Genomic DNA, 14,621 nt, shown 5'->3' on the forward strand with positions numbered 1-14,621 from the left:
CTCTACTTAATATTACATTGATTCCCTCTGACCAAGTGTAAAACACTACGATGGCATCAAAACATTGCCCAAACAATAGCGTGAGTATGGGATGGGACATTCTGGTTGTCTAACTAATCCAGGGGTATTGTTTGGGAAACCTGTTTGGAAACTGTCATTATTATCCTAACTCCTTTGCTAGTGGTGGAGCAAATGAGCTTAGGATGTATTTAACTAGGAAGACTACTTTAAAAATAGTGCTTTATTCAGTCCATACTGCACTGTTAGCAATACGCTAGGATTCCATTCTTAACATATCCCAAGATTTCTCCTAGCGGTCACTTTGGTAACATAAATCCAGAGAAAGAATGAAAAACCCATGGTTAAAACCACAGTACCACACCCAAACTTTCCAACGTGGGTGAAGGAAATCAAATTCATTTCCTCTGCCAACCCTCACATACTTATCTTTGTCACAGTCCGGGACCTGTTTTTCAATACTGTGGAAACCAACGAGCGCGTCTGAAGCTTGATTTAGGTAGAGGAAGCACCTGTCTGTGTATCAGAGCAAAATTCATTGGTTTTGAAAAGTCTTCGTAGTTCCTCACAAGCTCCTCATTGTATCAGCTCAGCCAAAGTGACCTTCACATCTGAAAATTAATGATGTAAAAATTGAGACATTTTTGGGTTTTGACCTTTTTGATCAGACTCTTCATCAACCAATGCTTTTTCTCTTCTCTAATAAACGGTCTTCTGATATTTTAGACACTGAGAATCTTGATCCTCTATTACTGGTGGTAACGGTAGGGCTTTGAACAGGGCTCTGACAGATTGAAGGGTCAGATTTTCGGGAGTCCCATCCATTACGTCTAGGCTTCTCTTCGCTCTTTATTTCTTTTCTAACATTTTTAGCATCTCTTTGGTGCTCTTTCAGAAGCGTCTGTTCCTCTTGGTTGTTGTTGTTGCTGTTGAGGCCATCCGTTGACTCTCCAGACGTGACCATGCACATGTTTGCGCTGACGCTGAAGCGGCGTTTCAGACGAGGAGAGTGATCGAGTGGGATGACCAGGCCGCGCAGCAGGTCACTACAGCTCTTGGACCGCGCCAGTTCCTCCTCCTGCTTCTTCTTCCTCCTCTCGTCTGCTCCGATGGCTCGGATAACATCGCTGTAGTCCTCAACCTTCTCAGACATGAAATCAAAGATGTCGATGACGCCAGAGAGAGGTGGCGGCTTGAAGGCTTTTTTGACTTCTTTTTGTTCTGGTACGTCATCGATGGGCAGCCTGTGGCGTCTCAGCCTCCTTTTCTTCAGAACTTTGTGCGCCTCGACCACCATATGCACATTCCAGCTGAAGAACAGAGACAGCCAGGCAAGACCCAGGCAGATCCATAACTGCACGAAAAATCTGTATAGAGTTGGGTAATTTATATCTGGGTTCACACCTACAAGAAGAAACAAAGAGAACTTCCTTTATTCAATGTAACAAGTTATTTTTACACCACGTAGAAGCTGTTTTTAATCAGCATAGGTCTATACAGAATCACAATCACAGGAAACAATGCATCATGTTGATGCATCATATGTTGGTGCACATTTTACAGTGGACAGAATGAAGATGAAGATATTCGCAACATCACTGATTAACAGTGGAGCAAGCTAAATTCGGACGCCACTGGGTTTAAAGAGAAGGTTTATATTACCAAAGACCAAATTTGACGACTACTCACTGTGTATGGAAAATAGTAAGCAGGGTTATTACAGTCATTATTATATAGAAAGGGTCATTATTATATTAAAGTCAGCTAAATCCATTAAAATGGTCTATTTATTTATTTTTCAGTTTTGTTAAGTGAAATAAAATAAAATGCAGATTTCAGCAATATTCTGTCGTTTTCATTTAGTTTAAATCAATGCACCAAAATAACTAACATTAATTGATATTTCATTATTCCATTTAAATGAAATAATTAATATGGACTATTTAGAAACAACAAAGACCTAATGAAAATGGCACAACCACACAACAAAATAAATTAATTTTTTTTTACATGAAAACAAAATATTAGCAAAAACTATAACATCTCAATGATACTAAAACGAACACTGATACAAAGCATATATTGTAAAGAAAACATGTTTGCCCATTAAATGTTTAGCTGAAATGTTTAGAAACTAGTGCAATACTATTAGTGAGGGAGCAAAAGGCAAGTGGTGATGAAAACACTGGTTTTCATGCTTTGCTGTTGAATGTATAAAAATACATTTAGTTATCTTCTTTAGCGGGGTCATGAACTGAGAAATCAAAATTCCCATGATTTTTTACATTTAAGAGGTCACTGTACTATGAAAACATCTTGTAAGTTTCAGACCTCAAAACTTTCTAATTCGTCTAGCTGATATTGAAGCCAATCTGCCACAACGACAGGTTGTACTGTAGAATGTGTCACTCTATGATGTAATAGTGTGGCTAAACCCCGCCTCCGCAGAAGAAGATCAGCGCCTGCTTCTATATCCCTGCCTGTTTAGCCCCGCCCACCTATTCATGCATGTTGTGTAAATAACAAGAGGCAAACGCAGGTTTAAGCAAAAAACGAATGATAAAGATGGATCTAAAGACAACAAGTCTGTGTGGTGCTGCGTCAGTAAAAACTTGGTCCTTTGTTCACTTCATTTTACAGCGGATTCGTTCACAAACAAAGCACAATTTGATGCAGGATTTCCAGAAAGATTGAAACTAAAAGATGATGCTGTGCGATTATACAAGTACGATAGTTATGTCGCAACACACAAGTGTGAGTAACTGTTTTCATTACGTGATCACTTTTGTTTTGTCTGTTTATTTTACAGATTGTTTGATATGAATGGAGTATTTATGCAAACATACACAACTGTTAGCCAATCATAGCAGTGGGTGTTAACTTCCGAGTCCTCAATCCGCCGCGCCTATTCAAACAGATCGTTCTGATGAGAGGGGGTCAAAGCAGGACTGAAAATAGCCTATTACTTCTAAATTCTGATGTATTTTGATGTGAAAATCTTGATAACATTATAAGAGGATACAATAAAAAACAAAGGCAGTTCATTATTCCTTTAATTTGTAATTTTCCATAAGTTTGTGGGCTCCTCACTTTCAACTTTTTTCTGCAATAATGTAAAAATCTATTTGCAATTGTATAGTTACCTGCTACGTAGTCACCAAAACCAACAGTCGTCAAGGTGGTGAAAGAGAAGTACAGGCCTTCTAAGTAAGTCCAGTCCTCAAAGCCCATGAATACAACGGCTGGGAAGATCAAGTGAACCAGGAAACCCCATAAAAGGAATACAACTGTGCAGATGAACTGCACTTTTTTCTGTAGTAAAAGAGAAAACATGAATGGGGATGTTAATGATATTGTTTTTCTTTTTAAAAAGTGAGGGCTCTGACCATGATGTTCTTACCACAGTGAGGCCTCTGTGAAGGAGCACCTGACTCAGGCGCTTTGCCCTGCCGCCAAAAAATGTACCCAATTCACTTATCCAGGTGAGGCAAAGAGGAATGCCACAGAGCCCATACAGGATACAGAATAAACGGCCTCCATTTGTCTTCGGCGCAACATTGCCATAACCTGTAATCATTGAGTAGACAAGTCTGTGTAAAACATCTTTACTCTGCCTAAAGCCAGATCATTGGGTATGGAAGCCTTTTGTTCTCCACAAGAAAAGAAAAAAACTGTAGATAAAAAGTTGCAATTACCTTTCATTTTTATTCTGTTGTAGAAACAAAACCAGAATTTGCAGATGTAATTAAAAGGAAAAAAGTAAGAATTACATAACATTAACTCATAAAATTGCAAGATATAAATTCACAATCATAAAGAAACAAAAGTCTGAGTTTGCTTGCGATTAAAAGTTTATTTCTTGCAATTATGAGTTTTTTTTTTATTCTTTCTCAGAAATGCAAGTATAAAAGGTCTGCACTGTGTGAATAACCTTTTTAATAATAATGCTAATAACCTTGATTTGTTTTATTCTGTGGTGGAAACAGTTTTTCTAAATCCAAGTCTTCTACTGATAACAATGCTATGACACTTAAACATTTCAGCTTTGCTCTTTTTACTGTGTAAATCGATATTTTATATTTTGTGAGCTTTTCAGAACAACTGACCATTAAATGTTATTTCAACGTGGAAACAACAACTGACATTTCAGCCACAGTTCAACACTGAAGTTTAGCTGGGTTTCGTGTAATAGAAAGATATTAACTTTAAATATTTATAACTTACAAAAAAGTCAGTCAGTGCAGTGTGTATACCTATGGTAGTGATGACTGTGGCAGCAAAAATAACAGCGTTCTCCCAACTCCAGTTGTTGAATTGGTTTTCTCCTGTTACAGTCACACCTCTTCCAGCCGCCGCAGCCACAACCTGATGTTGAAACAGAAAACTAAATATTAACCATGTTATTTAACAATAAATGCAAATAGGGCTGCACGATTATTTATAAACCATAATTGTCGATTATTTCCTCACAATTTACACTGAATGATGTGTGTTCCACTGTTCGATGCAACTGCACGCCATATTTTTATATGAAAATAAACAAGCTGAAAACACTCCAACTGAAAAACCTTTAGTAATTTTCTGTTGTGTTAAGCCTCAAATGTCAACTATACATCAGATTGGTTTCTTCTTTGAAATACATAAAAGTAAAAATATGAATGGTATTATAATGTTATACTAAAACTAAAAATAAACAATGGGAAAAACCCTTAAGATAACTCGTAGAAAGAAAAAACGCAACTTAAGCACGCAGAATAACATAAGTGGGCTTCGAACGATTAATTGCCGCTTTGAACGATTACGAAATTCTGGCATCCATAATAGTAATCGCGATTAGAAATTTGATTAGTTGTGCAGCCCTAAATACAAATGTGCATATTTGAATATAAAATGAACTGAGAAGAGAAATAAACAATGTTTGTAAACAAAACAAAGAGCATGAACGAAAAATTACATCTTTGAGAAAGACTTAAAAAAAAACTATTTGCCCTAATACAGAAACTGTTTACATCTCTAAATAAATAAATAAATAAATAAATGTGACTTTATTTATTATTTCTCACTTTATATCTGACAAATTAAGACTTACAGGTCACTTTTTTTTCTCAAAATTGTAATTTATTTCTTGATTGTGGTTGTGTCTTCATCTCATGATTACCCATTTTGTTGTTTTACTCCGAGGCGGAAACAGGCTTCAATACAGAAGTCAAAATAACAGGAAAAGAGGAAGAGTGTTTAGTGTTTGTAGAGATATCAGCAAAATAAACCCTTGTCTTCATGTACATAAGTTAGAGTCGGTAAGGCTGCAGTCAGCCTATCTCTGTAACTGTAAACAGGGCTATTTAAATGCCCAAATCAGTGACTATGCAAACAAACACACCCAACCCAAATTAACTTAGTGGAGGACATCCCGCAGATTCAATCTCCATCTGACTTCATGTACAAGTAAACAACTTTAAATTAATTTTCCACATCTCTTTGATTTTGAACAGAAACACACTTTTTATAACTATCTTCTAGCTTGATCATGTAAAATATCAGTATTCAGCCTACACCACCACAACAATGCTGTTGTCTGAAAACCTGAGGAACAGGCTTTCTTTGCCACATCATGTTACAGGATTCATGACTGACAAATGTTGCAGCACTTATAAAGTACAGTTGTCATGTTAGTAAACCATACACAGCATCAACAAAAACATGCAGAAAACCAATACAAGCTGAAAAAAAAAGATTTCCATACCACTCAAGTGTTAGTTTTAAAAGTTATTAAAATTATTAGTCAAGATAATTGTAAAACAAGTAGGTTACATGCACTAATGAACAGAGCAAAATGCCACATTACTGTAAGCTACTGTAGATCGTGCATAATTACTGATGTCCTTGATTAAAATAACTATGACTGATTTCATACTTCAGATTTTTTCAGATGAGGTGAGTTAGTCATATGGTAAATTATGTTATCTGGTGACAAATTACAAAAGCTCACACTTCTTTGAGTGTATAGTAAACATATGGGGTTAACACAGGAGATAAGATTTCAAGACTACTGAGCTATCCAGTTACAACTTTTAATTTAGATGTTGATACAAACCAGATAAAACGTGTATAATAACTGGTTTGTGGATCTACCATTAATTTGAGCTGCCTTACATTCATGTCGAATGAATCGGAATGAGATGTTCAGAATCAATAAGTATAAATTAAACTGTTAACTAGGCTATATTTATTATAAAGCATTTACTTTAAATGCATGCTATATGTGGGTAAAACTTACTAGGTGGAGTTAAACTTGTGTGTGTGTGTGTGCGTATGATTTCTTTTGTCTTGCATTGAAGTCAAATGAAGTAAAAAAAAAAAGTCCTTAGATGAGACCTTTAAGTTCTGAAGGTAACCAATTTTGAAAACAGAACCAAAGCGAAGACAACCGCTTGCTTTGTTTTCATATTCGATGCATAATGCACGTGCGCGCTCTCTCTCGTGGTAATAGTATTCTGACTTCGTCACTTTTATTGCCCACGGGGGGAAAAGTCCACAAACTGGGAACAATCGCGCCTCAGTCTTTTTTAAGGATCGCCAACCTCAAGAGATTTTACACGTTTAGGCAAAAAGTGTTTCAACGCTGTAAAATTATATTAAATTCAGGCGAAAACTTCTCAGTCGTCGCTTGTGTCTGAGAAGCACTTCTATTATACTGGCAACAACAATTACCGATACTTAAACACTTGGGAAAAAAACTTGGAAGGACTTTTTCCCAGCCTCTGGAAATGTTTCCTTAAAATCACCAAACTATTTTTCTAAACAACGCTTGAACAATCGAATTATACAGCCTACCTCGATTATCTGGTCCAAATCATCTTTATTTAAGCAGGGATATTTCATTAATAACTCGGCAGTGCGGTTTTTATACTCCTCCAGAGCTGCATTTAAATGCGGCTCCTCGAGGATCTGAAATATCGCGGCTCCGATGGACAAGTAGAAAATGATGATTGAGGTCAGAATAGGTCCTTTATCCGCCATAATACTGAAGTAGATCCTGCTCTGTGCTCAGTTACATCAAAGTAATAACCAATCCTGAAGTCGCCTAAGTTTTTGGTGGTGTTACTTAAACGTAATGATGCGTGTGGAAGGAAGTTGAATTCGGAGCCACGCCTGGCTGTAGGTGTGAACGCGAGGAGTGTCCGCCTTGACTGGCTAAACTGCGTGGCTTTTCTTTGTTTGTTTGGTTTTTTTGGGGGGTCTTTGATAGATTTTAAGATTCATTTTAGTTTTGAGGAAAGACACATTCAGGGAAACAACAAATTTACAAACATTAGAAAACGAACAAAGAGATCTTTTCACAGAACTTAACTCTTAGTAATTTCTGTATGCACTTTTAAGATGTTTTTAATGAATGTATGAAGTCAGTTTCACTGAGTATACACAGGTGTTCTTGCAGAGTACCAAGGAATGTCACAGAAGAACCATTTTAGTTCTCCCAAAGAACCGTCCAGGTGATGTTTCTTGAAATAATATTTTTCTGGACCATTTAAAAATTCTAAAAAACAACAACAACTTTTTCCTGTATGATTAAACCCTTTTCTTCATATTCTTCATATAGCCTAACAATAAATGGCAAAAACATTTTGTTTTGTTTTCCAATGCCATACTTCTAAGTAAGGGCCCAATTACTTTGGAATTGGTGTATCTAGATTTCAGATTTCATACTGATGTTCTCTACTTCCTATTTACTGAGTATACTATATATAGTAATAGATATCCATCTTGGTTGAGCCACATACTAGACCTGTTTTTAAAAGGAAATGTGAGTCAAGGTTTCTTCTCGTGTGAACGCCGGTCACTTAACACCATTCTTCCTATTTCACACCTGAAGAAAGCAATTAAAATTTAGGGGATTTTTTCATAATATCCTGTGACCTTGAAATAGAAAATGCAAAGGCTTCTGTGAATTGAAAGTCAGATTCCCAAATCCCAAACAGGAACTCATGCTCACAGTGGACTGGAAATCCTCCTCCTTTGTAACGGGATGGGGAAGGGGGGCTCTCCGTGCATGCCTGAGCATTGCCTTTGCAGATGTCAAAATATCTTCCATTTGTTGCATGCTATGTGGCATGTTGTATCTTGCTGCATGTAACTCTAAGCTTACTGCTTAAAAGGCTAGCTCACCCAAAAATAGAAATTGGCATAATTTACTCATGTTTTCTAAACCCTTCCTAAAAGGAGATTTTTTTTGTTGTGGGGGTATATAATAAATGAATTGTCATTCTAGATAAATTAATCATTTTACTTGTCCTCAAACATCAATGCAAAAAAAGAGAAAAAGTTTAGCTCATCTAATTGTTAAACAAGTGTAAACATGTTTGAATTCTTCACTGAGCATTATATTTTTATTAAACATTTTATTAAATTGTTTGAAACAATATTGTATAGTTGCATTCTAAATGATGCTTCTAAATGGTTACACATTATTAACTGAAAGCCAGCTGGATAACATTACCGTAGTAACTTATTTAAATAAGTTAAAGTACAATTCACAATAATGTACAATATCTTCAACATAGGGCTTTTCTTTTCTTACTGTCGAGCCCTTTTTATTTTTTTGTTGAACATATTATGTCAGTGCATTTAGAGTTAGACGTACATACCACAATAAAAAAATTCCAGTCATTTACAGCCATTGTTAGAAAATATCATTGCTACTTAAAAGACAGTTATAACAGACATGGTCACTACATGGAAACAAGGAACAAATATGATAACAGAGCACCAGAATTGATTTCACTCTCATCTGCAATAGGTTTCTTAACACAGGAAAAGTTGGATGTTGAACACAGTGTGTCTCTTTAGTAGTGGTAATGAGGTATTTACAAAGATAGTAAATAAAAAGCACTGGTGCGTCATTGTCTTCACTGAATTTAGTGTAATTTAGAGCCTTTCTCCGTCTGTTGGAGTGCCAAATGTCCCGACCCACTTACGTCATCCAGCGGTTCCTGTTTTACTGTGATGGAAATTTTGGATGGGAGGTGCTCTCCTGGCAAAAAAGTGTCCAAGGAATAAGGTTTGTCCTGTGCCAGCGTGCAGATGGATGCATGGGATGCTAGTAGCATTTTCAGCTGCTCTTTCTCTCGTTGCAGGCAGCTCACCTGCCTCTGCAGCACGACTTGCTCCATGTGCAGGCGCTCAGTCTCCTAAAAACAAATTCACAGCTGGATCCCATTAGCATGTGCTGCTGCTTCTTACGTAACAGTAACAGATTCCTCTGAAGCAGAGTCTACTGCATTCTTAAAACTAAAGGGTGCAAATGAGGTTTTCATAGCAATACCATAGAAGATCCATTTTAGCTTCCCGAAAGGTAAAGTTCATAGTGTAAAGAACATTTTTATGTTCTTAAGAATTTCTGGTCCCAGTGTATATTAATTGGCCTTAACTACTATGCACTACTAACCATAAACCTAATCCTACACTTTGGTGGTTTGGGTAGGTTTAAGAGTGGGTTAAGGTAAGGGATGGGTCAACAGTGTAATTATAAATGTAATTACAGAAATTAATTATAGATGTAATTACATGCAGATATTTTTTCAAATATAAGTACAATGTAAAACCATGTATGTACACAATAAGTGCATTTTACCAAATGATTAATATGATGACCGAATTTCTTTCCACTACAATGCAATGGAGAGTTTCCATTGATGTTAAAGGAAGAGTTCATTAAAAAATGGGTGATGTCAGATTGAGAGTGATTTAAAAAAAAATATGCAAGTAAACCATGTGTCTCTTTTTTTTTTAAATTAACATCTGTAGTGAAAAGCTGCGTGTTTGTATGAAAAAAATCCATTGAAGTGTTTTACCTGTAAACCATTGCTTCTGGACAAAAAAAAAAAAAAACACATAATAATGCTTCTTCTATTGAAAAAAATTCTATCTTCTGCTGTCCTCTCACATCAATATTCACAAATTTATTTAGTACTGTTTTAACGGTTTTCACTTGCAAACACTTGATCTGTGCATACTTCTCTCCTGATTAAGACGAGATGACTTTTTCAATGTGGAAAGCAATATTACGGATAGAGCAATTTTACACGGAAGCAACGATATAGTAAAAAAAAAAAAAAAATTGTCTTAATGATAGTGTTATGTTCCTGAACTTTCTGTTTCCTTATGTGGTCATCTTCCTTTTCTTGTTTTGTTAACTGATTGATCCCCACCTGTCTCCAGTTCCCTGATTACGTCCTGTGTTCTCAAATACCCTGTCGGTTCAGTTCTTCCTCGTCCGTGATTAACCTAATGTAATGTGAGTTCAGTTGTTGTTGTATCCTGATGTTAATGTGTTGTATACTGTCTGTTATCTCCATCAATGTTCAGTTAACTCCTCTTTTGATTAAGACCCTCCTCGAGCGCTTTATTCCTATGCTAGAGTACACCCAATTGTAACAGAATCAAGTACCAAAACAGTGTAGTTTATTTAGCGGCATTTTTTCTTTCTTTTCTTTTTGTTTTCCTCCCTGGCGATTCCAGCAGTCTGACTCCTATGCCTGGAGCAACTGGACCGTTCGCTGGAGGACCATACCAGGGACTTTCTAGATCTGGCGTGCCTTACCCACTTCCTCGACCGCTCGCTCTCAGATTTCTACTACACCGGCCTGAGCGAGCAGTGTAAGGCACACCTACCAGCGAACGGTCCCCGAGAGGATTTCGCCACTTTCGTGGAGTGGGTGCTGGAGAAAAATGGATCTTCATGGACCATCTGCACCGCCGAAGAGGAGATCTCCAGCCCCACTCCCAAACCAGAGACCAGCCAGCCGCCATCACGCCGCACGGAGCCATAGCCCACCGCAGCCGCAGTGCCCGAGCCTTTCACCGACTGGGAGCAGGACCTCAAGAGCGTGACTGACCGGGTGTGTGAGGCAGCAACACTGTGCGTCATGGGAATTTTAGTGTAGAACGAGGGCGTGGAGGAAAGCCCTGCCCACACTTCTACGACTGAGGGTGAGCTGTTTTTGGTATCTGGAAATGATATGGAGCAATTTATGGACCTTATGGACTGGTTTATGGAGGTAATTCCTGAATCCCCTGTTTCTCCGCTGGTTCCGCCCAGCCCTGATGCCCCTGTATACCGTCTCAGTCCCCCACTCCTACCTCCTCCAGTCAGTTCCTGTGCTCCATTTCCGCTGGTTCCGCCCAGCCCTGAATTTTCTGTGTCTCCGCTGGTTGCGCCCAGCCCTGAATTTTCTGTGTCTCTGCTGGTTCCGCCCAGCCCTGAATTTTCTGTGTCTCCGCTGTTTCCGCCCAGCCCTGAATTTTCTGTGTCTCCGCTGGTGCTGTCCAGTCCTGAATCTCCTGTATTCCCTCTCAGCCTCCCTCTCCCACCTCCTCCTAGACCAGACAGTTCCTCGATCTCATCTCTGCTTGTGACAGTCAGTCCCACAGCTCACCCTCAGTCTGCGCCATCTGGGAGCAATGGTTCGCCGCAGGACTTCCAGTCTCCAGCTCCACCTTGCCGTGTGGATTCCCTGTCTCTGCCTCCAGCCTCCGAGCCCTGGACTCCTCCTCGGTCCTTTGACCCAGCGGCTCCGCCTTGGCTTTTAGCTCCCTCATCTCCCCCGTGGCCTGGCATCCCACCTGCTCCACCGGGCTCCCTCGTCCCTCCGGCTCCACCTTGGTCAGTTGTCGACCATCCGCCGCTTGAGACTTCATTCCTCTGGCTTCGCCTCGTCACTCCATCCCTCTGGCTCTGTCAGGCTCCTCCTTCCCTATGGTTCCAACTCCATCCTCAGTCGCTCCGGCTCTGCAGTGGTCTTCCAGGGCCCCGCCTCTGCCTTGGTCGCCAGACGCTTCTGCTCCGTCTTGGCCCTCCGGATCATCGGCTTCACACTGGCTCTGCGGCTGCTCTGCTCGATCTTGGGCTCCTCACCCAACAGTGTAGTCTGTCTTTCGGCCCCCTGGTGTCGTCGGCTTCTCCTCCACCATGGCTCCTCCTCCACCATGGCTCCTCCCATCGTTGACTCCACCGTGGATCTCCATCCTGGCTGGTCTCTGGAGCACCATCTGGCTCCTCCTGCTCCGGGCTCCTCCCTGGCTCCTCCCTCCATCCACTCTGCCCTGGTTCCTAGCTCCTTGCTCCCTCTTTGCCTGCCCCACGCCCGCCTCCATAACCCCCACTCTCCCTCCGCTGGTATTCCTCTTGCGGTGCGAGGACGCACCGTTCTGGGAGGGGGCAAACTGTTATGTTCATGAACTTGGTTTCCTTATATGGTCATCTTCCTTTCTTGTTTTGTTAATTGATTGATCCCCACCTGTCTCCAGTTCCCTGATTACGTCCTGTGTTCTCAAATACCCTGTCTGTTCAGTTCTTCCTCGTCCGTGATTAACCTAATGTAATGTGAGTTCAGTTGTTGTTGTATCCTGATGTTAATGTGTTGTATATTGTCTGTTATCTCCATCGATGTTCAGTAAATGCCTCTTTTGATTAAGACCCTCCACGAGCGCTTTATTCCTATGCTAGAGTACACCCAACTGTTACAGATAGTTTGTTTCTAACAAACATACAGCATTGAACTTCACAGGATTTTAACTGATGGACTGGAGTGGTGTGGATGACTTTTGGATTGTTGTGATGTTTTTATCAGCTGTTTGGACTCTCATTCTGACGGCACCCATTCACTGCAGAGGAGCCATTGGTGATTAAGTTATGCTAAATTTCTCTAGATCTGTTCCAATGCAGAAACAGACTCGACTACATCTTGGATGGCCTGAAGATGGGTACATTTTGGTGAACTGTTCCTTTAAAGGTTTTTCATGGAATCACTGATGCCAATAAACAACCTTTGTTTTTGAGAGTGTGACTGTCCATTCTTGTTTCTAATTGAAACTATGAAAACATTCATTTATGTGTTAATACCTGGGTGATTCAGTCAATCAGTCTCAAGTTAAAACTGGATAAACAAGAAAAGTGCACCACCCTGAACACAGTATGAAAAAAAAGAATGGCAGTAAAGTCCTAGTATTCACCTCCTGGAGAAGGTCAATAAGTTCTCGTCTGCGGTTGCGGCATTTGGCAGCAGCCATTTTGTTACGTTCTCTTCTCCGTCTTATTTTCTCCTCTTCATCTGGACTGAGCTAATGGTGAAGCAATAGAACAGAGTATTATTTTAAAAACTAGAATAACATATGTCTGTCTTCACTTTATTGATCTGTTGTTACCTTTTAAAGATTAATTCAGTTATAGAGAGAGAAGACTGGGGCTAGTTGTCACACTGGAAAGTGCTGTACACAAATGTGTGTTTTAGATTCTGATTAAATTATGATATTTTTGTGTGAATTCAGTATATCAATATCATGTTTTGCTATAGCCTTATAACACTCATTCAGTCAGAGCCCATCTATATAATGTTTTTTTCATTTCAAAAGTTGAACAGGACGAGCATTTTTGGAAAAACTGCAATCATTTATTATTTATTTATGACAATTGTATGTGTTTATTGTATGCATATTTATATACAGAAAATAGTAAGGTGTTGCATTTGAAGTATTTTTACCTGTAGATTTCTTTTGAAGCTTTCTCTCTGATTTGCTGGAGGTTGACTGGTCTGGTGCAGACTCTCACTGGGCATCACTGGCTCGATTATCCAGCGCAGCTCTCGTCTCGATGGGGCTGCATTGACAGTGGTGATAAAAGGACTTTTGGATATCTGCATTTCGACCTGGCTGAAAAAAGAAAGAAGAAGAAGAAGAAGAAAATATACGGTAAATTTAATTAGATCAAATGCAAAATACCGCGTGCTTGTATTAAAAGGTTAAAACATGCGAATTTATTGACCTATAACATAATTATACTACTCACCTGATGCAATTGGAGATAACGCCTCCAGAGATGCAGTTGCGTTCAGCTGCGTTCATTCCAAATATCTCCTAATTAAATGGTATTTTGCCATGAATTTTCCTGGTTGAGGTGTAGGGTATTAGTCCCGATGTTGAAATTCCAGTTCCACCCATGCACCTCTCAATCAGTGCAGCAACAGGCATTCACTGGCCTAGTATTGCAATCATTTGAATGACGAATGTCTCCTTAAAAGGGCAATTGCGTCAGCGCGCAAGCGTTTGATGGTCGTGGAATTACCTACCGTGAGTTACGTCACGTGTTTCCACGCACAAGCGGCACTCATCCCTCAGGATAGATACACACCCCAAATAAATACACATGCTCTATCAGTGTCTTATATACTGTTATTAAACTTAGTCAATATTATTTCATAAATTTGCATTTGATTAGTATGTAATTTAGAATTAATAAAACATTATTATTATTAGTTTTAATTTTATTGTATTTATAAAACTTTTTTCTTTCTGGTTTTATCTGGTCTCTATTTTTTCCAAAAGGGTTAAAAAGGGAAATTCTCGCGTAAATATATGTGTATGTATCATTTCTATTGATATTTTCAGAAAAAAAATTATGATTATGAGAAACTGTAGCAATTGTATAGATATTTGTCTTTGTTCAAAGCTGATACGCTGTCACATTTCGTAATGTTTTTAAATCATAGGCCTTTCTGAAGTGCATTGTTACATGTTTCTTTAAACCATTAGCATGCAGCAGGGCTTGT

At 39.0% G+C, this 14,621-nt stretch overlaps 2 protein-coding genes across 2 annotated transcripts; both read right to left on the bottom strand.

Annotated features, from left to right (window-relative positions):
- Window positions 1-226: 226 nt before the first annotated feature.
- kcnk5b (potassium channel, subfamily K, member 5b) lies at window positions 227-7,158 on the bottom strand. The gene is made up of 5 exons (XM_026233737.1): window positions 6,853-7,158; window positions 4,272-4,383; window positions 3,419-3,585; window positions 3,162-3,330; window positions 227-1,422 (listed from the first exon to the last, which is right to left on the bottom strand). The coding sequence occupies exons 1-5, from the start codon at window positions 7,036-7,038 to the stop codon at window positions 695-697; spliced, it is 1,362 nt and encodes a 453-aa protein (XP_026089522.1). The 5' UTR covers window positions 7,039-7,158; the 3' UTR covers window positions 227-694.
- A 1,271-nt stretch (window positions 7,159-8,429) lies between these two features.
- fosl2l (fos-like antigen 2 like) lies at window positions 8,430-14,117 on the bottom strand. Its single transcript, XM_026233738.1, has 4 exons — window positions 13,862-14,117; window positions 13,557-13,725; window positions 13,030-13,137; window positions 8,430-9,206 (listed from the first exon to the last, which is right to left on the bottom strand). The coding sequence occupies exons 1-4, from the start codon at window positions 13,915-13,917 to the stop codon at window positions 8,934-8,936; spliced, it is 606 nt and encodes a 201-aa protein (XP_026089523.1). The 5' UTR covers window positions 13,918-14,117; the 3' UTR covers window positions 8,430-8,933.
- Between the last annotated feature and the right edge of the window lie 504 nt (window positions 14,118-14,621).

The sequence above is a fragment of the Carassius auratus genome, chromosome 45 (assembly GCF_003368295.1).
Source record: "Carassius auratus strain Wakin chromosome 45, ASM336829v1, whole genome shotgun sequence".
Taxonomy (NCBI): Eukaryota; Metazoa; Chordata; class Actinopteri; order Cypriniformes; family Cyprinidae; genus Carassius; species Carassius auratus.